The sequence below is a fragment of the Salvelinus fontinalis genome, chromosome 26 (genome assembly GCF_029448725.1).
Source record: "Salvelinus fontinalis isolate EN_2023a chromosome 26, ASM2944872v1, whole genome shotgun sequence".
In the NCBI taxonomy this organism is placed as follows: Eukaryota; Metazoa; Chordata; class Actinopteri; order Salmoniformes; family Salmonidae; genus Salvelinus; species Salvelinus fontinalis.
The window spans coordinates 29,713,940-29,741,057 of record NC_074690.1 but is presented as its reverse complement, the minus strand read 5'-3'; the positions used below and the strand labels follow the sequence as shown (position 1 = coordinate 29,741,057).

The following is a 27,118-nucleotide window of genomic DNA, read 5'->3' as shown; positions in this document are numbered from 1 at the left end:
CTCTGCTACCGCACGGCAGCGGAGCGCCAAGTCTAGGTACAAGAGGCTTCTAAACAGCTTGTACCCCCAAGCTATAAAACTCCTGAACTAAATCTAGTCAAATGACTACCCAGACTATTGCAGTGCCCCCCACCCCCTTTTTAAACTACCGCTACTCTCTGTTGTCATCTATACATAGTCACTTTAATAACTCTACCTACATGTGCATAGTACCTCAAATAACCGGTGCCCCCGAACATTGACTCTGTATCAGTACCCAGTAATGAACGTGTCAGGACGAGACAGACAGGAAGGCAGCGTTTCTCAACCAGTCGAAATCATGAATCAGCTGGTATCATTTTTATGGATATATACAAATGACAATTGAAAAAAAGGTCAAATGAAACAAAGTGCAGCTAGTTATGGAAAAAGTTCCCAATTATCATACTTGAGTAAAAGTAAAAAAACGTAATGGAAAATGACTCAAGTAAAAGTGAGTCTCCCAGTAAAATCCTACTTGGGTAAGTCTAAAAGTATTGCTAAAATATACTTAAGTATCAAAAGCAAAAGTATAATTCATTTCAAATTCATTATATTAAGCTAACCAGACAGCACCATTTTCGTGTCTTTTTTAATTTACGGATAGCCAGGGGAATGCTCCAACCCTCATATAATTCACAAACGAAGCATGTGTTGAGTAAGTTCGCCAGATCAGAGGCAGTAGGGATGACCAGGGATGTTCTCTTGATATGTGTGTGAATTAGACCATTTTCCTGTCCTGCTAAGTATTCAAAACATAACGAGTACTTTTGGGTGTCAGAGAAAATGTATGGAGTAAAAAGTACATCATTTACTTTAAGAATGTAGTGAAGTAAAAGTATAAAGTTGTCAAAAATATAAATAGTAAAGTACAGATACCCCCTAAAAAACACTTAATTAGTACTTTCAAGTATTTTTACTTAAGTACTTTACATCACTGCGAGTTTGCAGTGACATTGATGTACATTCTGATGAAAGCTGATCATGTAGCAACCTTCAGTTCTAATACCCACAAAATCCCAATTTATCCTGTTGACAACAAGCTTTATTTGAGTTTAACAGTTTACAAATGACTAGTGATGAACAGCTAAGTATGTCATTTCGGGATTGTAATGTCAAGTAACCAGCACTGACTTAAAATCTCCAGGTGACATTTTTCATTCCTGCAGGCCTACACCCCCAATTATATGACGGCCCTGGCCCCCAAAGTGACAGCCTGAGCACAGAGCATAAATTCAGTGCACAGTATATATCCATTAATGTCTAACATATCATCCAAACTTTTACATCCATTTTGAAGGAATAAAGACCATCAGAGGGCATACAGAAACCTTTAACTTTTATTTACCACATTAAAAAAAAGTTAACCACACTATACAAATGGTTTTCTGGTAGCAGGTAGCAATGCAGATTACACTTCTAAGGGCCTTTTTCAAACACACAGATCGCGCTCTGGAAGTGCAGCTAAAATTGCTCATCTTTTTTAAAACACGTTCTTAATTTGCTCCTGCCACGTAACACAGCAGTGTCTTAACAGCTTCTCCCCTATTACGTTGTTTTGCTCCTTAAATGCAGATAGGCAGTAGCATGCAACCCTCGGTGTGAAGGGTTTTGATTGGGTTTTTTGTAATGTTAACTTTGCAAGATAAAGGGGTAAAGGTCTCTGTCCATATTTACATATCAAAATGTATCTGTCGAACCTGAGCAGTTCAGATGGGATCTTCAAACAAACACTGGGCGAGCAGCTATCCCATAATCTCCGAGTTTAAAGGGAAGTCCAGCTTTAGCAACCACCTTGATGATTCAGAAGACTTTTCTTTCTTCTTTGTTTTTTTATTTTTCTCCTTCTGTGCTCGCATTCCTGACAACATTGGCCAAATGTCAAAAAGAATGATGTTTATTACTCAAGAAACAACTAAAAAAAAGAAAGGAGGAAGGGTGGAGAACAATGAAAAGGTTTTAAGCCAAGTAGCTGTAAGTGTCTTTCTCTCCGTCGACACGCTCCAGGTACTCCTTCTCTATCAGGATGTCGATGCATTTCTGAAAGACACAAACACACATGACCATTATTACCATTACTAACATGGCATATGTTGCATACAGAAAGTGGTTTCCATAAACCTACAGGAAACAACCGTAATGTAAAAACACAGTATAGATTTGTTACATTTCTGAAAGACAAACAAAACCGTTCCTACCATGGCAGGTGTTGCATTTACAGTATGTGGTTCCAAGAAATCCTCTGGAGTCGGCAGGTAAATTGCCATCTAATGTTTCCTAATCTAATGCATAATTTACCTTGATGACGGGGACTCTTGGTTTAAACCTGGATGACAGCTGGTTCAGAACCTCTGCCAGGAGCTGCTGATGTTTCAGCACTTTACGCATCTTCATGATTCTCACGATGGCTGCCTACAGTAGGGTGGAGGAATACAACAGAACAGCCTTAAACAACAATATTCTAGACCAGAGTCATTTGTGCATGGATGGTAAACATTGATTTTTGTGAATGTTAATGAGTGCTTGAGAGTGTGTAAATTTCAGTGAACAGAAGAGCATGATGATGGACTAATGGACAGTGTACCTGTATTAGCAGTTTCCTGTCCTCCTCTATGTTCTTGTGAGTGGTTTCCTGCTCCTGCTTCTGCTCTGTCTTCATTGGCACGTTAATGTTCACCCGAAGTTTCTTGCTGTCAAGATTAAAATCAAAACCTGCTATCAGCAACAGTTCATGGAATCGATTACAGTACAGTAACATCATAGGAATTATGAATATCTTTTTTACACCATTTGTACAGTTGTGATCTACACTGATAACATGGGTTGCATCCCAAATGGCACTCCATTCTCTACGTAGTGCACTATATAGGGAATAGGGTGACATTTGGAATCAGCCATGGTGTGTGTCATCACTCACTTTTTGTATCCCAGGAAGAGTTTTATTAAGGTGTCTGGTTTGAACTCCACTTCATCCACATTTGCGTTCTCATCCTCCAGGACCTGGACAAAAGAACATGGCTTAGGTCAAAACTTTCAAAGAGACTCTACATTGCTGAATGGTGATTCCCTATCAACTGGAGTTGTTTCTGTCTATCTGCTAATAAGAGGCACAAAACTTACCAGCAATTTGGACTTCAACAATATTTGCAACACTTGCACCAAAATGTCCTGTTGGGGAAAAAAACAAACATTCATCAAAACGTATGAAGCAAATTAGTGGGCTGTTGCTTTCAGCTTATATCTTCACATCACAGCATAACATCTTCCTTTGAAAAACCATCCATCAAAGAAAATGGTCTGTCTGACAGTAACTTTTGAATTACATTTATTTTGAGTAACAGACAAATACAACAAATGTACAATGTGGACCCAGAGGATATCACTTGAAAGTATTCATTAAAACGCTCGTTTCCAAAGTGGGTCTCGATGGTATACTGGATCCGTTAGAGTTGTCAGTACTCACTATCTTGATCTGCGTGCTGTCAGTGAGCTGCTGCACTGTGTAGACATCCTCAGTGTTGTATTGTAGTAAGATGGCCATCTGGAAGGTAGAAGCCTGGGAGGACAGGAGGAGCAACAGGGAACACATCAAAACCATCTTACAGTACAGGATACCATGGCAACTCAGCTCCATGCATATGGTTGATTTGTGGAATTTTTGCTTGTGTCAAATCAAATTTATTTATATAGCCCTTCGTACATCAGCTGATATCTCAAAGTGCTGTACAGAAACCCAGCCTAAAACCCCAAACAGCAAGCAATGCAGGTGTAGACAGTGAGCACACAGCAGTCCGCTCCAGTATGTTTCTTCAACAGTGTTGGTTGATTAATGAATATTCCTAACTCGTGAGAGTCTGAAAGGACATTATTGCATTTTATTTGACCAGAGAGACAACAGCTGTACTCGCCTGTAGAGTGTATCTGTTTTTAAAACAGTTGGTGACCAGCTCTCCTTTGGACAGGTGGTAGAGCCAGGTCAGCTTGCGCCCGCTGTGTCTGCTGGCGTAGAAGGCCGTGAACCTTTGGTAACTCCTCTCCAGCTGAATGAGGGCAGGAGAGAAGAAAAGAGAGAACGGTGAGTAAACAGGGATCAATGTCAGTTAATTGGGTCACAGTGGAGGATCCGTTAGTGTGTCTTACCTCAGAGGGCAATGCGAATGTACAGGACTGCTGGAAGGGCCAGGAACCAGAACTGAGGACCTGGATGCTGAAGTCCACTGGGATATAGACACACAAACAGATCAGCAATCTTCTTACCATAGTTCTTTGTTTCAAAGTGATTCTTTGTTTTACAGTTTGGTTAGGATACACAGGGCTGTAGATTCATCTCGGTAGCCGAGTTTCCAATAAACTCCTTTCTGTCATAATGAATCCCAGTATCTGGATACTCTCCTTTTGCTCATTAGTCACATTATACTCACAGTCCAAAGGCTCAGAGTTGGTGAGGTGCTTTTTGAATTGTTCATTTAGGTCTTTGCTGACGCCGATGTCCTGGAACATGCGCTGAAGTTTAGAGGTGTACTCGAAGCCACACGCTTGCTGTTAGGAAAGAGGGCAGGACATACCATTAAAACAGGGGTGATCCCAGGTAAAACACAGTCCAAACACTGAGCAACCAGAAAATATCTTACGGATTTGTATTTCAACAAACCAATCAAAATGCAATGGCAATGTCACAATAAAAACTGCAAACTGATAAAATGTGTTTCAAGGCAATTAAAGGCATTGTCATGAGGTGAACAAGATTTCAGTTGTGTACTACCTTCAGTTTGGAGATCATACTGGCTTCAGCATCGTCACTGGCGCTGTTCTGATGGACTAACCGCTTAGCCAGCATCTTGGCGTAGAACTTCTGGAACACATCTTTGTCCTCTATGTACTTAAAGACCACCATCTAGGGAAGAGAACACATAACAGTTAGATATAGAGTTGTGAATAGAGATCACGTCACATACTGTAAACAAACTAAAATACAACATCAGGCTGAAGGAGGGGGAGGAGATTGGGTCTGCAAGGCAGGCAGTTGTGGAAGTCCCAGTTTTCATCCTGTCGACTCCAGATAACCAGATGAAGTACCAGTGGCAGTGTAGGAATACCCATCCTTGCGTCCTAAATAGTAGGCTGTTCGAGTGTGCGAAAAAATAAAGTTTAATAGTATGCCACGTTTAAAAAATAAAGTATACTTTAAATGCACTGATGTCATACTAATTTTGGCTTTGACAACAACTGATCAATTAGATATTGGGAGGGGCTACCGAAATCAACAAATAGTGGGAAATAACGCAATCGCGCATGACGCATTCTCAGTATGCGAAAATATAATCTGTGACTTTTCAAAAATCAGGTATAAAAATGCCAGGATGTTATACTTATTTCATCTCTTCATCTAGTAGAATTCGATGCACATTTTCCCACAATGCATTGGAAGAGGTGGGCTGCGAGTGATAAGACCTAGTTCTCTTCAAGTAGCCAAACAACAAAACTTAATTGGGAAGATGCCTACTAGCGAAGCTTCTCCTGTGGTGTTCAAATGTAAGTCCTTTTGTTCTCCTTAAAATGATCACGAGTATTGCATCATAGGATACATCTTTGAAAACAGAAGTCTTTTTCTCTTTCTTTTTTTTAACCAAAAGTGGATTTCTGTTTTCTCAAAGTGTTTCTTGTTCTCTTGGCTATCGTCATAGCTTTTAAACTAAATACTAAACCATCTTTTGATTTCTGAATGTGATGGCACCGGGGACTCAGGATGTGGCTGCGTTGTTGATATCATGTTAATCAGGCCTTTTGATTTGAACATATGGATTGTTTTCGTTTTGTAGGCTAGGTTAAACTAATTAACTATTTATGGATCAATCCTTAGCAGTCATTCTGATCTTGTTCCCAATGATCGGTGCTTTAGTTTATTATGTTGCTGTCCAGAGGTTCTGAATTTGCGATGCACCCGACTGTCCATGTTTTTTTGTGAAATAGCATTTTGATTTGAACATCTGAAAGGTTTGTGCGTGTAATAGGCTATTTTATTTCATTTATATATGTTACAGCACTATGGTTTCACTAATAAATATGCTGAAATGGAACCAAATTATCGTTTTTTGTCTTCAGTCCTTTTTACACTGAACAAAAAATGAAACGGAACATGTAAAGTGCTGATCCCATGTTTTCATTAGCTGAAATAAAAGATCCCAGAAATGTTTCAAAGGCACAAAAAGCTTACTTCTCTCAAATGTTGTGCACAAATTTGTTTACTTCCCTGTTAGTGATCATTTCTCCTCGCAGGTGTCGCAGGTGTGGCATATCAACAAGCTGATTATTGATTACTACACAGTGGCACCTTATGTTGGGGACAATAAAAAGACACTCAAATGTGCATTTTTGTCACAACACAATGCCACAGATGTCTCAAGTTTTGAGAGAGCGTACAATTGGCATGCTGACTGCAGGAATGTCCACCAAAGCTGTTGCCAGAGAATGTAATGTTCATTTCTCTACCATAAGCCGCCTCCAACATCGTTTTAGAGAATTTGGCAGTACGTCCAACCAGCCTCACAACCAGAGACCATGTGTATGGGGTCGTGTGGGTGAGCAGTTTGCTAATGTCAACGTTTTGAACAGAGTGCCCCGGGGTGGTGGGGTTATGGTATGGGCAGGCATAAGCTACGGACAACGAATACAATTGCGTTTTATCAATTGGCAATTTGAAAGCACAAAAATACCATGACGAGATCCTAAGGCTCCTTGTGAGGCCCAGTTTTTTTTAGGTATCTGTGAACAACAAATGCATAACTGTATTCCCAGTAGAGGTCGACCGATTATGATTTTTCAACGCCGATACAGATTATTGGATGACCCCAAAAAAGCCAATACAGATTAATCGGCCGATTTTTTTATATGTATATTTGTAATAATGACAATTACAACAATACTGAATGAACACTTTTATTTTAACTTAATATAATACATCAATAAAATCAATTTAGTCTCAAATAAATAATGAAACATGTTCAATTTGGTTTAAATAATGCAAAAACAAAGTGTTGGAGAAGAAAGTAAAAGTGCAATATGTGCCATGTAAAAAGGCTAACGTTTAAGTTCCTTGCTCAGAACATGAGAACATATGAAAGCTGGTGGTTTCTTTTAACATGAGTCTTCAATATTCCCAGGTAAGACGTTTTAGATTGTAGTTATTATAGGACTATTTCTCTCTATACCATTTGTATTTCATATATCTTTGACTATTTGATGTTCTAATAGGTACTTTAGTATTGCCAGCCTAATCTCGGGAGTTGATAGGCTTGAAGTCATAAACAGAGCAATGCTTGAAGCATTGAGAAGAGCTGCTGGCAAACGCAGTAAAGTGCTGTTTGAATGAATGCTTACGAGCCTGCTGCTGCCTACCACCGCTCAGTCAGACTGCTCTATCAAATCATAGACTTAATTATAATATAATAACACACAGAAATACGAGCCTTAGCTCATTAATATGGTCAAATCCGGGAAACTATCATTTCAAAAACAAAAGGTATATTCTTTCAGTGAAATACGGAACCGTAAATATTGCTGTTACATTGCACAACCTTCAATATTATGTCATAATTACGTAAAATTCTGGCTAATTAGTTCGCAACGAGGCAGGCGGCCCAAACTGTTGCATATACCCTGACTCTGCGTGCAATGAACGCAAGAGAAGTGACACAATTTCCCTAGTTTAATATTGCCTGCTAACCTGAATTTCTTTTAACTAAATATGCAGGTTTAAAAATATATACTTCTGTGTATTGATTTTAAGAAAGGCATTGATGTTTATGGTTAGGTACATTCGTGCAACGATTGTGCTTTTTTGGCAAAATTTTGTTAAATCATCCCCCGTTTGGCGAAGTTGGCTGTCTTTGTTAGGAAGAAATAGTTTTCACACAGTTCGCAACGAGCCAGGCGGCCCAAACTGCTGCATATACCCTGACTCTGTTGCACAGAATGCAAGAGAAGTGACACAATTTCTTAACCTCTAACGAGTCACAAACCCGGATCCGGGACCCCCCCATCAAAAAAGCTGACTAGCATAGCCTAGCCTAAAGCCACAGGGATATCATATAATAAAATATTCATGAAATCACAAGTCCAAGACACCAAATGAAAGATACACATCTTGTGAATCCAGCCATCATTTCTGATTTTTAAAATGTTTTACAGGGAAGACACAAAATCTATTAGCTAACCACGTTAGCAAAAGACACCACTTTTTTTACTCCACCATTTTCTTACTGCATCAGTAGCTATCACAAATTCGACCAAATAGCCACTAACCAAGAAACACTTTCATCAGATGACAGTCTGATAACATATGCTATACAATAAATATGTTTTGTTAGAAAAATGTGCATATTTCAGGTATAAATCATAGTTTACCATTGCAGCCACCATCACAACTCACCAAAGCAACTAGAATAACTACAGCGACCATCGTGTATTACCTAATTACTCATCATAAAACATTTCTTAAAAATACACAGCGTACAGCAAATGAAAGACATAGATCTTGTGAATCCAGCCAATATTTCAGATTTACAGCGAAAACACAATATAGCGTTATATTAGCTTACCACAATAGCAAACATCACAACAGCATTGATTCAAGCCAAAAATAGCGATAACGTATAAACCACCAAAATATATTATTTTTTTCACTAACCTTCTCAGAATTCTTCAGATGACAGTCCTATAACATCATATTACACAATGCATATAGAGTTTGTTCGAAAATGTGCATATTTAGCGGCACAAATCGTGGTTATACAATGAGAAAAGTTGCCAAGCTGCCCAGAAAATGTCAGGAGAAATCTTTGGAGAGGCACCTATTCTAATCAATAAATAATCCTAAACTTGACAAAAAAATACAGGTTGGACAGCAAATGAAAGACAAATTAGTTCTTAATGCAATCGCTGTGTTACATTTTTAAAATTAACGTTACTTCAACATACAGCGTGCGTTAAAGCGAGGCTGCATTGAAATTAATGGCGGCTTATGCATTTGACATTTTTCAACAGAACAACGAATTATCAGCATAAATAGTTCTTACTTTTTGATGAACTCCCATCAGAATCTTGGGAAAGGTGTCCTTTGTCCAAAATAATCGTTGCTCGGTTGTAGAACGTCCTCTTCAACGTTGCAATTAGCAGTAAACATTAGCATTTGAGACAGAGATACCCAACTCCCTAGAACGCCACGAAAATAAATACCCGAAAATCGCAATATACTGACATAAACTGATATAATACGGTTTAAAATAACAACATTATGATGTCTTTAAAGCCTATATCGAATAAAAACACAGCCGGAAATTTCTAAGAGCTATAACCGAAGGTTCTAGTACAATATGCCAAGGTCCTCAGTGTGTCAGAGCGAAGAGGGAAAAGACCAGACACGTCCTTGCCAAGCCATTTATAACCTTTCAGATCTACGTAGAGACTCCATTTCAAGTCTCCCTATTCGCTAACATCCAGGGGAAGGCGTATGCAGTGCATCTCAACCAATAGAAGACAGGCAGATTTATAAACAGATCTCAGAGCAGCTTGCAAAATTTTGCATTCTCACATCCACATAGGAAAATTGCTCTAAGTCCAGTTCTGTTTCACTCACAGATATAATTCAAACGGTTTTAGAAACTAGAGTGTTTTCTATCCAATAGTAATAATAGTATGCATATTGTACGAGCAAGAATTGAATACGAGGCAGTTTAATTTGGGAACGGAATTATTACAAAGTGCTAACAGCACCCCCTATTGACAAGAAGTTAAAAGACATTCATGTTAGCAGGCAATATTAACTAAAAATATATACTTGTGTATTGATTTTAAGAAAGGCATTGATGTTTATGGTTAGGTACACATTGGTGCAACGACAGTGCTTTTTTCGCGAATGCGCTTGTTAAATCACCCGTTTGGCTTAGTAGGCTATGATTCAATGATAAATTAACAGGCACCGCATCGATTATATGCAACGCAGGACAAGCTAGATAAACTAGTAATATCATCAACCATGTGTAGTAAACTAGTGATTATGTTAAGATTGTTTTTATAAGATAGGTTTAATGCTAGCTAGCACCTTACCGTGGCTCCTTGCTGCACTCGCATAACAGGTAGTCACATCACAGCTTGCCATGCAGTCTCCTCGTGGAGTGTAATATAATCGGCCACGATCGGTGTCCAAAAATGCCGATTACCGATTGTTATGAAAACTTGAAATCGGCCCTAATTAATCGGCCATTCCGATTAATCGGTCGGCCTCTAATTCCCAGGCATGCAAAATCCATAGATTAGGTCCTAATTTATTTAAATTGACTGATATGAACTGTAACAGTAAAATCTTTGGAATTGTTGCATGTTGCATTTATATTTTTGTTCAGTATGAATAGGATAGATGGACTATATGGGCTACAGTAAAGATTGAATGTGATAGTCTGCCTTTAACCAGCCTAAGTAGGCCTATAACTCCATTCCTACTCTACTCAGCATTTAGAGAAATTAATCAAATTGGAAATTAGCTATTGTCAGGCTCGTTAATGCGATGCAGGGCCACGGTCAGTACGTTTCTACATTCTGGAACATTCAACTGAACGGAAACGAGATTCCGTACTGAACGACCAGTTGAAAAATCGGGAGGAGTTGGGTTGTGGAACGGTGTCAGCCTGGCCACTGCCCATTAAATACGTCACTCATTGCTTCAAGCTACACCTTGCCACACCCACCAAATGTACCTCAAAGTCCATTCAAGAACGTTTTGGGAAACGTGTCGTTCAGTACCAACCATTCCGCAATGTCGCAATAGTTTAAGCTAACCAAACGCACCTCATGTCTGTTGAATTTGCAAAAATCCACCCGCACTCGGCCCCGACTCACCTACTCAGCCAGTCAGGAGCCGCTACTGCATGGCGGCCGTGGCATACTGCATACTTTTTTACTAAACAGTATGTGCTGAATAGTATGCAACAATGTGTACATAATATGCAGTTTAAGTATGTAGTACGCTAGTATGGGTATTCAGACATGCCAGTGTGACACCTGAACACTTGAAAAAAAGCAGTCCCCCAACTTACCACTTGGTTTAGTGTGTCTTCCAGCTCTGCCTCCTCTGGGTTCTTTGAGCTGTGCGAAATAAAGAATTTCATTTAAAATCAATGTCAATGTGAACCATTTCAGAACAAAAGTCAATAGCAATACTAGAGTGCAGGCTACTGCCCTCACTGCTCTCAGGCGTGTGTAGACTTGAATATCAAACTGTGGGTCTGGAGTTATGTATTGGGTGAATGCATCAGAGGAGAGACTGAGTGACACACCTCTTCTTCAACAAAGAATCACAGTATCTAGCCAGCAGCTCTGGGGATTTGCTGGACGACTGCACCATCTTGGTCACAGCATTGTTGTTTATGAAGCGTCCACAGGCCTGGAAAAAACAGTTAAAACTTAACAGCAACAGTGTGCGTGACACCATATGAAAACCTCTTACACCACAAAATATAGTAAAATTTGACCATACCTTGTCTAGAGCAGCAACAAAACCAGCATCGTTGTTGAACGCTGACATTACTAAAGCATTATACTTTTTGTGGACGTCTAAGATGGTCTGGACATACATTTTGGGATCCTGTGGTGAAGTAAACGAAAACAAGAAAGTCAAGGATAACCCAAGTGAACTGGAGAGAGTGTCTCAGATGAATCCAATAAAGATGTGAACCTTTGGGTAAAAAGTATGCGTAAATGTCACTATTTTATCCACTGTAGTTCTTACATTGAGAGCCGCTTCTCCACACTTCTCTATAGCAGCAAGGCCCTGGTTGTATATGTGCGTCTCCAGGAGTTTCTTCAGCTCTCCCAACCCATCAGTGATTCGGGACACCAAATTGTACATCCGCCCAAGGTCTACACAGAGATATAATATATATATATATGAGAATAAATGGTGATAACCACAAACATACATTTACACAGCCAAAGCTCACATGGAACGTACATATACAGTAAATGTACATATAGAAGTACATACACAGTGTACAAAGCATTATAAACACCTTCCTAAAATTGAGTTTTGCCCTCAGGAAAGCCTCAATTCGTCAGGGCATGGACTCTACAAGGTTTCGAAAGCGTTCCACAGGAATGCTGGCCCATGTTGACTGCAATGCTTCCCACAGTTGTGTCAAGTTGTTGACTGGATGTTCTTTGGTTGGTGGATCATTCCTGATACACACCAGAAACTGTTGAGTGTGAAAAACCCAGCAACGTTGCAGTTCTTGACACATTCAAACCGGTGGGCCTGGCACCTACTACCATACCCCGTTCAAAGAAACTTAAATATTTTGTCTTGCCCATTCACTAACTGAATGGCAAACATACACAATCCATGTCTCAATTGTCTCAAGCATTAAAAACCCTTCTTTAATGCTTTTTTCCCCTTCATCTACACTGATTGAAGTGGATTTAACAAAAGACATCAGTAAGGGACCATAGCTTTCACCTGGTCAGTCTGTCATAGAATGAGCAGGTGTTCCTAATGTTTTGTACATTGTGTATAAATTTATGGAAAGTACACAAAACAAAAAGGCAAGTCTGGCAATTGCCATCTGGACTCTCCTCTGTACCTTCATTTTTGTCAGCGTCCAGAAGATTTTGGAACTCTGTGTGGAAAATCTCCAGGTGCTTCTCGATGAGCACCTGCTCACACTTGCGGGCCAGCTCGTCCTGCGTGCTCTCATGGAGGTACACCTGCACCCTCCGCTGCTCCTCCAAAAGACGTGCCTCCGCCTGAGAGAGAGAGGAGAAAAAGAGAGCAGAAGGAGACGGATAGAAAGAAGGATTCGGTTAACATTTTTACACTAAACAAAGGCCACAGATACAGCTACTATTTCGCTCGATGCACAGGTTTGATAACCTACCTTCTTCATGTACTCAGTAACAGGGTTTTGTTGCAGGAACTCTGTGCTCTCTCGTGTGTAGAAGCGCTCGGTGTCCGCCAAGAACTGAGTCTCAAAGTACTCTTTGTAGACCGACAATGTGGGGCCTTTGGCAAAGGCATCATCCTCATTGAGGCCCAACTCAACTAAAAGACACACAAATCCACTGTCAGAGCCATGAAATAAGATTTTTCACAATAGTTTCATATTGGTTGACCAACACACAACTAAAATATGCCAGGACCTACCATAGGATTGGACGACTCCACTGATAAGCCTGGTGTTGATGGTCTCTCCGTTACGTTCCTTCTCGATGAGCTTCAATACAGCATTTGTGACCTTAGTTGCAGGGGGGAAGAAATGTAAGGTAAGCCTTCAACAAAATGTACATTATCACAATCTACTCACTAATCAACTAAGACTGGGAATAACTTTTCCACAGCTGATCTGAGGGGATACTCACTTGTTTATTCAAAGGTCTGAAAAGGCATTCCCTCCATGTCACCAAAGCGAGCTGAAAGGAGAGGAAAGGATGGGGCGATGCATACGGTTGAGAAAACCATTAAGATGAGATGTGGGTTAATAAAATGATTGTCTATCATCTTACGGAGTAGATTTCATAGATCCCTTTGCGCCCCTCATCACACTCGCGGCGGACCCAGTGCCGGTTGAGGTAGGCACAGATACCATTCAGCACTTTGCTGGAGAATCTGTAGTCTTCCCACTGCTGTGTGTAGAACTTTAATACACTCTCATCCATCAGGTCTTCTCCGTCCTGCAGATGAAGGGAAAAGAGAGGGAAGAGAAGAAGAGACTGATATTTAGTTAAAGATAAGCATGCAAATGTGGTAGGATATTTCATATGCTTCCTTTAACCTCTTTTGAAAGGGCTTATGGAAAATTAACCAGTATTCAATTAATTCAGTCACTTCATTGACCTCAGTCCATTTAAAAAGGTACAGGAAAGAGCATTACTTTGAGCAGGTTGGTCAGGTAGTTCTTGAGGAATTCCTTGAGTCTCTTGTAGAGCTCCAGGCCCACAAACTGGGCCCCTCCTGGGGTGGGGGCCTTTTTAGAGGGCTTGGATGGCGGGGGCCCTGCCCCACGGGCCTGATTGGACTGGTGCACACTGGTACAGTAGTTATAAACATGTCTGGGTGGTGGGTTAAGGCAACAACATAAATGTAAAAACTGAAAATACTGACAAATGGATTTTCTCCAATTATGATTCAAACTGATTTTTTCCAGCTTTGCCATTTTGTTTGACTAACCAGGCATAGAAACCATCCGTTAACTATGCCCTTTAATAAACACACCGCATTAGGAAGTACATTAGTCAGAGAAGCCTTGCAGTGCATCTATGTGGAAGGATACGTGTAGAGTTCCATGTATCGTGCTTTGGCCATGCTCTGTCTGGTGTACACCTGCTGTATTCCTGCTCGCAGGTCGTCCCAGATCTGGTCTAGGCCAATCTGTTTGAGCCCATGAGGGTTCTGGCCTCTGTTGGATGACATTGTCTCTTTGCTTGTTGTTGCTCTCTTCTCAGTTGCTGTGTCACGTTTTGTTTTATCGCGTGTAATGAAACTGTCAAGAGCTACTCCTCCATAAGGTGATGAGAGAGGTCACAATCGAACACAAGACAAGGTGGGGTCTTCTCTTCAGAGTGGCAGACGATATTGGAAGACCCCCTTCAAGTAGCAATCAGGAGAGCACCCTGCCAAGAGACCTGCAAACACACACACACAACAAAAAACATTGTAAGAAAGGAGCACACATTAGTATAAGTCACATGGTGCACTCTGAAGTGTAAGATAAAATGTTGGGAAAATCAATTAGCTCATCAATATATGCATTATTTCAAAACTGCTTCCATTATAGACTACACTACACAGAACATTTTTTGGAATAAGTCCCCTGCCACACAAAGCTGCTCTCTAGACAGGTGCTAATGTATGACATATTGTAAGAGATTAGCTTAGTCAGTGTTATATTGACTCCAGCCTCCCATTGATCAGGACCTAGCAGCTGGGCTTGAGGTCTGACCTTCACTGGTCCTGAATATTGTAACTTTAATACAGTGTCAGTAAGTGTGCCTGTCCACCGCAGTGCAGCGATGCCTGGGGGGAATATGGCTGACTGGATTGGGCTTTCCTTCAGCTTGAAACCTAAATCCCGCTGCCCTCGGCTTCTGTTTACCATGTGCATGGCGGGGATGATTTCCGGCATGGAGAAGGACATCCTTCAAGTATAATTGAATAATATATTGAAGGTAGAGAAATTACAAAGAAAAAGAACAACCATGATTTAAAAGGAGACAAGCACACAGAATTATGATTTCAAGATTATGTAGGCCTAACCTGATCTTGTTTCATTACTGTGTTTATGTACGCAAATATTTAATTTAGATTCTACTAAGTCTTAGAATACAACCATAGACGTGTATCCGTGGTTACTAGAGACAAATGTATCTAATAAGAATATGACTTGTCTTGAATGCAGAAACACTGCATGCACTTTGCATGAATGACAAACATGACATGGTAACCTACGTGTTGGGCTTAATCGTTTAATAACCAACTGTTCAAGATAATTTGCTACTCCTTCAGTCAAGGCTCAATTATTCATAATCTTATCAGACAGGGTTGGCTCTCTGTAACCATGGCAACAGATGCAGATAACGCAGAAAACTCACTGGAAAGAGGTAGCCTAACCTCTCAAAGTGGTGTGGGTGCTTTGGATGGAGGGAACTAGCATATGTGCAGTAAAGGTAGCTTGCTGCATAACAAAGTTCTGAAACAGTGACACTAATCCAGTTCAACAAATAAACAAATATAACGTCGGACAGTTGGCAGCAGAGGTAGCTACATGATCATAGGGATAATAACGTTATGTTTGGGCAAAATGATTGTCACTTAGCTGGTAGCTAACAACAACCTTGGAATGCCTGGCTTGCAATACGTCGTCACATATCTATTCTGTCTATTGTTAGCTAGCTCCATAGCTCACTGTCAGTTGCACAACTGTTAATATTGATAACTAGTAACGTTAGGTAGCTAGCAAAAGGCAACATCGTTGTAGCTAACGTTAGCTACAGTAACTTTATCTGGCTATATACACCTGTACAGTCTTCCGGCACGATCTAGCTATCCAGGGAAACTTCTGAGTTTGTGACTAACTAGCTTTATCATGCCATGGCTAAACCTGTACGTTAATATTAACCTGGTCAGTGAAGCGTAAGCAACAATAGCAGATAATAATGGTTTAGACTAGCTGACGCTAGCATTATTTGCTAGGTGTATGTAGCTAGCTAGTAAAATCAAATAACTCCTCGATAACAAGACAAACTGTACATTTTGATTGACAACTGTTATTTAGCTAACATATGGCACTGGCTAGTACTAACATGATATATAGATAACTAACGTTAGCAAGCTAACTAACGTTACCGCGAGAAATGAGGCCTGCTGTTCGGGCGCAATGCTAACTAGCAAAGTTAGCTGTCCGCAGAAGGCAGCCAAGATAAGACAGCCAGTCGGTGTTCGCTGTATAAACACAACACAAACTAGTCTACTGCGCGTTCAGTTTTTGTATAACCAGTTAACTAAATAGGTACAAAAATATCAAAGTTCACTGGTGATATGTGTAGCTAGCTAGCTAGCTATGCTTAGCTACTGTACTAGCTAGCTAACAAGCGAACGTAGCTAGCTGACGTTAGTTTACCATCGTCCAGTAGCAGTAGTGCTCGTTCTTGGCTCCAAATCAAAGAAAACAGTGCAAATTAGACACAAATATTACGTTTATAATCCGAGTAGAGTATTGGAAAATCCCCTTTCTAAAACAAATCCCCCTTTCTCTCTAAATTATTTACTTTCACTGCCACAACAATAGCTGCGGCAGTGTATAGAAATAACACTTCATAAATCTGCGTTCACAGAAAGATGTCCCATGGAATTTGAGTGTGGAATTTAACGTTCCGTATACGGTCGGCGGCTAATAAGGCCATTTTGTTCCATGTCACAGCCTGGTTTGTGAAAATGTCAAACTTCTAAGGAAAACTGATTGATAATGATGTATACCCCTACTACAACAGAAAACAATTAATGTTGTCATATTCTAAAACATCCTATAATTTTTATATGGTTTTATGGGTCCGGCTCTGGCATAGTTTGATGAACCAGGCTACAGGTACAAGTAGAACAATCAGCCAGATGGTTCCCCTTCCACTCACCATCACATATTATTATGAGACTGGCAGTAGTAGAAAATGGAGTAAGATGGATTTTGGCAATAGGATCTGTAACACTGAGCTAAGTCTGGATGCTTGATGTTACATTCAGTATAGCATCCAGCTCAGAGTTAAAACATCCTGCATAGCATCCAGCTCAGCGTTGCATCCAGATCAGTTACATCCAGCATCCAACGTCCGGCTCAGAGTCACATTCAGCATCCAGCTCAGTTATATCCAGCATCCGACTCAGAGTTAGTTACATACAGCAACCAGCTGAGAGTTACATCCGGCTCAGACTTCAAATACATTTTTATTTGTCACATTTTTTAAAATTATTGTGATCATTTTTTAACTAGGCAAGTCAGTTTAGAAATACACTGCTCCAAAAAATAAAGGGAACACTTAAACAACACAATGTAACTCCAAGTCAATCACACTTCTGTGAAATCAAACTGTCCACTTAGGAAGCAACACTGATTGACAATAAATTTCACATGCTGTTGTGCAAATGGAATAGACAAAAGGTGGAAATTATAGGCAATTAGTAAGACACCCCCAAAAAAGGAGTGATTCTGCAGGTGGTGACCTCAGACCACTTCTCAGTTCCTATGCTTCCTGGCTGATGTTTTGGTCACTTTTGAATGCTGGCGGTGCTCTCACTCTAGTGGTAGCATGAGACGGAGTCTACAACCCACACAAGTGGCTCAGGTAGTGCAGTTCATCCAGGATGGCACATCAATGCAAGCTGTGGCAAAAAGGTTTGCTGTGTCTGTCAGCGTAGTGTCCAGAGCATGGAGGCAATACCAGGAGACAGGCCAGTACATCAGGAGACGTGGAGGAGGCCGTAGGAGGGCAACAACCCAGCAGCAGGACCGCTACCTCCGCCTTTGTGCAAGGAGGTGCACTGCCAGAGCCCTGCAAAATGACCTCCAGCAGGCCACAAATGTGCATGTGTCAGCATATGGTCTCACAAGGGGTCTGAGGATCTCATCTCGGTACCTATTGGCAGTCAGGCTACCTCTGGCGAGCACATGGAGGGCTGTGCGGCCCCACAAAGAAATGCCACCCCACACCATGACTGACCCATCGCCAAATCGGTCATGCTGGAGGATGTTGCAGGCAGCAGAACGTTCTCCACGGCGTCTCCAGACTCTGTCACGTCTGTCACATGTGGTCATGTGCTCAGTGTGAACCTGCTTTCATCTGTGAAGAGCACAGGGCGCCAGTGGCGAATTTGCCAATCTTGGTGTTCTCTGGCAAATGCCAAACATCCTGCACGGTGTTGGGCTGTAAGCACAACCCCCACCTGTGGACGTCGGGCCCTCATACCACCCTCATGGAGTCTGTTTCTGACCGTTTGAGCAGACACATGCACATTTGTGGCCTGCTGGAGGTCATTTTGCAGGGCGCTGGCAGTGCACCTCCTTGCACAAAGGCGGAGGTAGCGGTCCTGCTGCTGGGTTGTTGCCCTCCTACGGCCTCCTCCACGTCTCCTGATGTACTGGCCTGTCTCCTGGTAGCGCCTCCATGGTCTGGACACTACGCTGACAGACACAGCAAACCTTCTTGCCACAGCTCGCATTGATGTGCCATCCTGGATGAACTGCACTACCTGAGCCACTTGTGTGGGTTGTAGACTCCGTCTCATGCTACCACTAGAGTGAGAGCACCGCCAGCATTCAAAAGTGACCAAAACATCAGCCAGGAAGCATAGGAACTGAGAAGTGGTCTGTGGTCACCACCTGCAGAATCACTCCTTTTTTGGGGGTGTCTTGCTAATTGCCTATAATTTCCACCTTTTGTCTATTCCATTTGCACAACAGCATGTGACATTTATTGTCAATCAGTGTTGCTTCCTAAGTGGACAGTTTGATTTCACAGAAGTGTGATTGACTTGGAGTTACATTGTGTTGTTTAAGTGTTCCCTTTATTTTTTTGAGCAGTGTATTTCTTATTTATAATGACGGCCTACCTTGGCCAAACCTTGCCCTAACCCGGACGACGCTGGGCCAATTGTGCGCTGCCCTCTGGGACTCCCAAAGACAGCCAGTTGTGATACAGCCTGGGATCAAACCAGGGTCTATAGTGACGCCTCTAGCACTGCGATGCAGTGCCTTAGACCACTTCGCCACTCGGGAGCCCGAATACAACAGTTGTAGACCTTATCAGGAAATGCTTACATCCAGCATCCATTACAGAGTTATATCCAGCATCCGGCTCAGAGTTACATTCAACATCCGTTTCAGAGTTACATCCAGCATCCGGTTCAGAAATACATCCAGCATCCGGCTCAGAGTTACATCCAGCATCCAGCTCAGAGATACAGTTGAAATCAGAAGTTTATCTACACCTTAGCCAAATACGTTTTTTCACAATTCCTGACATTTAATCCTAGTAAAAATGAGTTCCCTGTCTTAGGTCAGTTAGGATCACCACTTTATTTTAAGAATGTGAAATGTCAGAATAATCGTAGAGAGAATGATTTATTTCAGCTTTTATTTCTTTCATCACATTCCCAATGGGTCAGAAGATTACATACACTCAATTAGTATTTGGTAGCATTGCCTTTACATTGTTTAACTTGGGTCAAATGTTTGGGGTAGCCTTCCACAAGCTTCCCACAATAAGTTGGGTGAATTTTGGCCCATTCCTCCTGACAGAGCTGCTGCACGCGCTTTTTCAGTTCTACCCACAAATGTTCTATGGGATTGAGGTCAGGGCTTTGTGATGGCCACTCCAATACCTTGCCTTTGTTGAACTTAAGCCATTTTGTCACAACTTTAGAAGTATGCTTGGGGTCAATATCCATTTGGAAGACCTATTTGCGACCAAGCTTTAACTTCCTGACTGATGTCTTGAGATGTTGCTTCAATATATCCACATAACTTTCCTTCCTCATGATTTTGTGAAGTGCACCAGTCCCTCCTGCAGCAAAGCACCCCCACAACATAATGCTGCCACCCCCGTGCTTCACGGTTGGGATGGTGTTCTTCAGCTTGAAAGCCTCCCCATTTTTCCTCCAAACATAACGATGGTCATTATGGCCAAATAGTTCTATTTTTGTTTCATCAGACCAGAGGACATTTCTCCAAAAAGTAAGATCCTTGCCCCCATGTGCAGTTGCAAACCATAGTCTGTCTTTTTTTATGGCGGTTTTGGAGCATTGGCTTCTTCCTTGCTGAGCGGCCATTCAGGTTATGTCTATATAGGACTTGATTTACTGTGGATATGGATACTTTTGTACCTGTTTCCTCCAGCATCTTCACACGGTCCTTTGCTGTTGTTCTGGGATTGATTTACACTTTTCACACCAAAGTACCTTCATCTCTAGGAGACAGAACGCATCTCCTTCCTGAGCGGTGTGACGGCTGCGTGGGCCCATGGTGTTTATACTTGCGTACTATTCTTTGTACAGATGAACGTGGTACCTTCAGGTGTTTGGAAATTGCTCACAAGGATGAAGCAGACTTGTGGAGGTCTACACATTTTTTCTGAGGTCTTGGCTGATTTCTTTTGATTTTCCCATGATGTCAAGCAGAAGGAGCACTGACTTTGAAGGTAGCCCTTGAAATACATCCACAGGTACACCTCCAATTGACTCAAATTATGTCAATTAGCCTATCAAAAGCTTCTAAAGGCATGACATCATTTTCTGGAATTTTCCAAGCTGTTTAAAGGCACAGTCAACTTAGTGTATGTAAACTTCTGACCCACTGGAATTGTGATACAGTGAATGATAAGTGAAATAATCTGTCTGTAAACAATTGTTGGAAAAATGACTTAGTAAAAAGTCATGAAAGTAGATGAAAGTAGATGTCCCAACTGACTTACCAAAACTATAGTTTATTAACAAGAAATGTGTGGAGTGGTTGAAAAATTTGTTTTAATGACTTCAACCTAAGTGTATGTAAACTTCCGACTTCAACTGTACATCCAGCATCCAGCTCAGCGTTACATCGAGCAGGATGAAACTATGAGCTGGATGTAACGCACTTCATAATAAGAGTCCACCAATTTATCATGCCAAAATAAAAGTCATGCCAGCATTACTGATTTTAAAATATGTCAAGCAAAAATGAAAGTCTTGCATTTCCAATTTGAAAATAAGTCCTGCGATTTCAGGTTTCAAAATAAGAGTCCCTCAATTGGAAATGTGAAAATAAATCCTGCAATTCCAAAATAAGAGTCCCTCGATTTGTCATGCCAAAATAAAAGTTTGTGCAATTTCAAATTTCAAAATAAGAGTCCCTTGCTTTGTCATTAACATAAGTAATGCAATTTCCAATGTCAAAATAATAGTACCTTGATTTATCGTATCAAAAAAAAGTTATATCATTTTTTATTTTCAAAATAACAGTAAATTTCGTTCCAAAATACGTCCTGCGTTTTCAATTTCAAAATAAGAGTCATGATTTGTCATGTATGCTTTTTTATGTATGTTTTATTTCAATAGTAATATAAAGCCCCAGTGGAGAATGTCATAAAATTAATTGTCAAGGCACAGATATACGGTGCCGTGAAAAAGTATTTGCCACATTTCTAATTTTCTGTATTTTTGCATATTTTTGATACTGAATGTTATCAGATCTTCAACCAAACCCGAATATTAGATAAAAGAAACCTGAGTTTACAAAAAAATATATGCTTATTTGATTGATTTAATTAACAGTTGTGCAACACCCTATTCCCCTGTGTGAAAAAGTATTTGCCCCCTTACACTCAATAACTGATTGTGCCACCTTTAAAACTGCAAGGACTGCAACCAAATGCTTCCTGTATTTGTTGATCAGTCTCTCACATCGCTGTGGAGGAATTTTGGCCTATTCTTGCATGCAGATCTACTTTAACTTAATGACATTTGTGGGTTTTCAAGCATGGACTGCTTGTTTCAAGTCCTGTCACAACATCTTTGACTAGACCATTCCAAAACTTCAAATGTGTTGCTTTTTAGACTTTTTCATGTAGACTTGAGTGTGTGTATTGGATCATTGTCTTGATGCACGACCCAGCTGTGCTTCAGCTTCAGCTCAGAGATGGAAGGCCTGACATTCTCTTGTAGAATTATCTGATACAGAGCAGAATTCAAGCTTCCTTCTATTAAGGCAAGCCGCCCAAGTCCTGAGGCAGCAAAGCATCCCCAAACCATCACACTACCACCACCATTCTTGATCGTTGGTATAAGGTTCTTACTGTGGAAAGCAGTGTTTGGTTTTCGCCAGTCATAATGGGACCCATGCACTCATTATTGTAAGTCGCTCTGGATAAGAGTGTCTATTAAATTACTAAAATGTCAAATGTACTTTTGACTTATCTGCCCATAGAACATTCTTCCAAGAGTCTTAATAATCATCCAGATGCTTCCAGGTGCTTTTTGGCAAACTTGAGTCAATGTTTTGGACGAGATGGGTCCCATTATGTCTGCCGAAAACCAAACACTGTCCCTATGTTTTGTTAATAGAGAATTAAGGAATGTGAAGAACCAGCTTCTACCTTAACTGCTCACTTACCTGCCATGATGTTGTCCTGTGGGGTGAAAGCCACAATGAGTCCGTCGGGGGCCTGGTTGCCAGGCCTGTCAACTTCTTCCCCAACATCTGCTCCTGGCTCACCATCAGCTGTCGGGTTTCAGGGTAGTCTGTCGGGGTAGTCTGCCATACTAAAGTCTGGACTGCTGGGTGGCCAAGACACGAAGCTGGCCTGCAGGGGCTTCCCCAGGTCATCCTTCAGGCCTTTATGTAGTTTTTGGTGAACTGCTCATTGAGGATCATCTTATTCTTATTCTCTTTAGCTGAGATCCTCTGGCCCAGTTTATTCAGCTTGCCCTCAGTCACTTTCACAATGCACTTGAGGAGCTGGTACAGGTGGAAGGCGGGCAGCAGGTCTGTCTGAACCGTCTGCAGCGATTATCCGGGTTTATCCTGTAGGGGGCTCAGGCACTGCTTACACAGCCACACAGGACAACAACCAGTTAGCTACAAGGTTGTACAATCCAATATTACAGTAATCATTACCTGTAACGCGTTGATGTCTTGTGCAGTTAACTGATGTCTAGTTGTCTTCTTGGATAGGGAATTAGCAAAGTTAGACCTATATTTACTGTTGGACTGACCTTTTGTTGAGGACGGGTGGAGGTGTTGTGATGTTGGTGGGTATTCTGTCTGGCTCTTGGGGAGGCAGGAGCGACGGAGAGATAGAGAGAGCCAGAGAGAGGGACAGAGAGAGCCAGAGAGACAGAGGACATGCTTGGAGAACACTTGCTTTTGCAATGCTAACATATGTTTCCCATGCCAATAAAGCACTTGAATTGAATTTCATTTAATTGAGAGCCAGAGAAAGAGACAGAGAGAGAGCCAGAAAGAGAGAGTCAGAGAGGGAGAGCCAGAGAGAGAGAGGGCCAAAGAGAGAGAGAGACGGGGAGAGAGCCAGAGAGAGAGGAGAGAGATGAGAGAGAGACTAGACAAAGAGAGATAGAGAGAGACATACATACAGACAGGAGAGAGAAACAGACAGACACAGAGTGGGCTGTGCATGATGTGACTCACCAGGGCCAGGTACCAGGATGTTCCGTTCTGAAAACTAGCCACTTTAGTCAGGAGGTCATCATTTAGCCTTCTCCTGTCCCTATCATCATCTTCACTGGAGGACGACTCCTTTTTATAATCCGCACTGAGGGGTTGAACAAGAGGGGCCCTCAGTCAGAAACTCTACAGGTCAGAAACTACAGTCTCTGTCAGAACCTTTATTCTCAGTATAGAGCTCTATAGAAGATCAGAGCTTCATCAATCTCAAATGCCTACTATATATTAGAGCCAGTTCCAAATGTTCAACCATAAATATTGGTCATGGGAATATGTCCATCTATTTAACTACGTTGTTACATATCATGACTGTGTTCGAATGTATGCAGGCAAAGCATCTAAAGAAGCATGCATGCTGCAGATGAAATCCATACTCTAAAACCTTAAAATGTTATGTTCGTTCGGTCATAAGACCTAACATCCAAAGCCAGAAGAACACAGTGGTTCCACATGGCCAACTGCAGGTCAGCATTAAATTAACTTAAAACAGTGGGTAGAGGTGGGTTTAAAATAGAAGAAAAGAGGGGAAAGAGAAAAAAAGAAGAGTACATTTTATTTCTATTTTTCATTGAATATTTAAAACACACAATCTACTTGCAGTGAAGCCACTCAACATATACATCACATTCAGTCATCTAACAGACCCCCATCCAGAGCGACACACAGAAGCAACCAGGGTCAACGCCCTGCTCAAGGGCACGTTGATAGATCTCCCACAAGGTCAAAAACGGGAACCCAAATCAGCGACCCATCAGCCATCGGCCCAAGCTCCCAACCGCCAGGCCACCAGCCCTCTAAGATCCCCCCCCAACAGGGACCCCCTCTTAGATCCCCCCCCCCAGGATTTCTAATCCTCTAATGTTGTTATTTGATCTGATTTTAATAGCTAGCATTTCGCTGGCCATAACAAATAGATGTGGTGACAGCGGAATCCCTTGTTTAACTCCTCTGACAATTCAAAACTCTCTGAGAAGTAGCCGCTATTTGCTATTTTACACCTGGGGTTGATATACATTACTTTTACCCATTTTATAAGAGAATCCCCGAAATTGAACAAATCCAGGCATTTATAATTAAATTTCGTTTTACTTTAGCATAGGCCGTTTCAAAATCCGCTATAAACACCAGGCCTGGCTTGTTAGATGTTTCATGTTGTTCTATTATTTCTGGTAGTTGTCGTATATTATCTCAAATTTATCGGCCATGTAAAAAACCTGTCTGATCAGGATGAACAATACCTGGTAAAACCTTTTTAATTCTGAGTGTGTTGTGGAAAATATTGAATCAAATACTTCTCAGATACTGGAGCTTGTGAATTCAAATAGACTTTATTACAGAGAGTAACAAAGCCAGCAATTCCATGGAAGAACTAACACTTCATTCTTAGTGCTTGGCTTTTATACAGTCTTACCCTTACATAACATCGTCACTCCACTTTATGAATCTTGTTGTCTTAGTTTCCATTCTCTTATTGGCTCAGACATTGGGGCATAGATTCTATTGGTGGCGTGACATGCATACTCCTACTGGTGCCTATCACTGATTAGCTAATGTTCCTGTCCAAAGGTCTTCATAAGTTCAGGCCATGTTGTCTATGTATGATTAACCCATGTGCGTGTCCAGTAGCCTTCACAAGATCAGATATGGCTCAGACCAGACACGTTTTGTTGGTTTACCTTGCCTCATTGTTAGTTGAGAATTATCTGTTAATTGAATGATTAGAATATTCCGCCCTGAAACATATAATTGTATGGAATTGATTAGAATGTATAAAATCATAATCAATAAATGTGTAGTCCTAGTCAGAATTAGGGTAAAACAATATGTTTTTATGGTATTTTAAACACAGACTGTCTGAGCTCGGTGCCGACCTGACTAGAGATTTGGGAGAGAACGGGGAGTACGTCTCAAGGACAAGGTCTCCCTAATCTCTGTCGGCTGGGTAGTGAGACAGTGTGTGCGTAGCAGGACATTGTGTGCGTCTGTTTGTGTGTATGTGTGTGCATATGGTTGTGTGAATGTGTGTGCGTGGGAAGTCAGTATAAAATGAATTGTTTTGTATTCCTGACGGCAGAACGTTCCCGTGAATAAACCTTTTTGACTATTCTAGCTGGGCCTCCGTCTGTTTCATTCGACCAGGATCTTACAAATTCTGGTTTGCAGACTGAGTAATATAATTAAATTGGGTTATGTACCTGGAGAACATAATTCTCTTATCACTCATCCACACAGATTCTGCTTACGTTCTGTTTTTTACATGTCCAATGGTCAATTCGATGTTGATCCAGCTTTGTACACTCACATGGGCTCAGCCTTCATTCTGTTAACACATGTCTAGTATTTAAACTTATATCGATTCTTCTTTCTACTTCAAAGAGAACAGTATAGGTTACTGAAAATCACCAGATGACTGGAACATTCTCCCACATAATCCCCACTATGGAACTGTCACAGTTCCACACAACAAAAATGTCCAGGAAGGGGAACACCTTCTGTAATGCTATTGAGGCAATCTACCTCTCATTCATTTCAACAACCTTGGCTCCAGTTTCTCATTCACACTGGTGAGTCAGGACCAAACATTTCCTTGTACATATAGTGTTAAAGCATGTGCATTTCTTAGCCTTACATGGTTATCTCAGTTGAATACAAGAAAAATAGTCAACAATAAAATCAATGAACTAAACATCCTAAACTCTTATAATGTCAATCTCAATATGATACCTCAACATATTGCCCTTCGTCACAGACACCTCTCTAACTATTTTTGACATAAGTGAAAAATTTGTTAGAAGATTTAGGACAAACTCTATGTCACATACATGTCTAGGTGAAAAGATATTCAGAAGGTCTAACATAATTTAGCATACAAATCAAATCAAAGCAAATTGTATTTGTCACATACACATGGTTAGCAGATGTTAATGCGAGTGTAGCGAAATGCTTGTTCTTCTAGTTCCGACCATGCAGTAATATCTAACAAGTAATCTAACAATTTCACAACAACTACCTTATACACACAAGTGTAAAGGAATGAATAAGAATATGTACATAAAAAAATATATGGATGAGCGATGGCCGAACAGCATAGGCAAGATGCCGGAATCAGCCTTCACATTTTTCTTGCCTGGAAGATAGGTGACGGTGAAGTTGAAGTTGAATATGGTGAAGAAGAGAGCCCAGCGAGCATGTCTGGGGTTGAGCCTCTTAGCACTTCTTAAGTACTCCAAATTGCGGTGGTCGGAAAGGACAAGGAATGGGTGATAAGCTCCCTCTAACCAGTGGCGCCACTCTTCGACAGCCAATTTAATGGCGAGGAGCTCTCGGTTCCCGACGTCATAGTTCCTCTCAGC

General features: G+C 41.1%; 1 protein-coding gene across 1 annotated transcript; it reads right to left on the bottom strand.

The window, feature by feature from the left end:
• Nucleotides 1-1,340: 1,340 nt before the first annotated feature.
• LOC129824079 (cullin-1) lies at nucleotides 1,341-16,903 on the bottom strand. The gene is made up of 22 exons (XM_055883390.1): nucleotides 16,680-16,903; nucleotides 14,334-14,685; nucleotides 13,935-14,112; nucleotides 13,567-13,734; nucleotides 13,423-13,473; nucleotides 13,208-13,298; nucleotides 12,942-13,105; nucleotides 12,648-12,810; nucleotides 11,801-11,931; nucleotides 11,549-11,656; nucleotides 11,349-11,455; nucleotides 11,109-11,157; nucleotides 4,781-4,912; nucleotides 4,440-4,557; nucleotides 4,159-4,235; nucleotides 3,927-4,058; nucleotides 3,482-3,574; nucleotides 3,139-3,186; nucleotides 2,936-3,018; nucleotides 2,603-2,708; nucleotides 2,317-2,430; nucleotides 1,341-2,058 (listed from the first exon to the last, which is right to left on the bottom strand). Exons 2-22 carry the CDS (start codon nucleotides 14,471-14,473, stop codon nucleotides 1,978-1,980), a joined length of 2,334 nt encoding a protein of 777 aa, XP_055739365.1. The 5' UTR covers nucleotides 14,474-14,685; nucleotides 16,680-16,903; the 3' UTR covers nucleotides 1,341-1,977.
• Between the last annotated feature and the right edge of the window lie 10,215 nt (nucleotides 16,904-27,118).

Bases quoted from the DNA above. Each gene is read 5' to 3' on its own strand.
- LOC129824079 (XM_055883390.1), bottom strand. From the start codon at position 14,473: ATGTCATCCAACAGAGGCCAGAACCCTCATGGGCTCAAACAGATTGGC. The intron at 13,299-13,422 runs GTGAGTATCCCC...CCTGCAACTAAG, and splicing joins TCAGACCTTTGAATAAACAA to GTCACAAATGCTGTATTGAA. The intron at 2,431-2,602 runs GTACACTGTCCA...ACCCTACTGTAG, and splicing joins ACAGGAAACTGCTAATACAG to GCAGCCATCGTGAGAATCAT.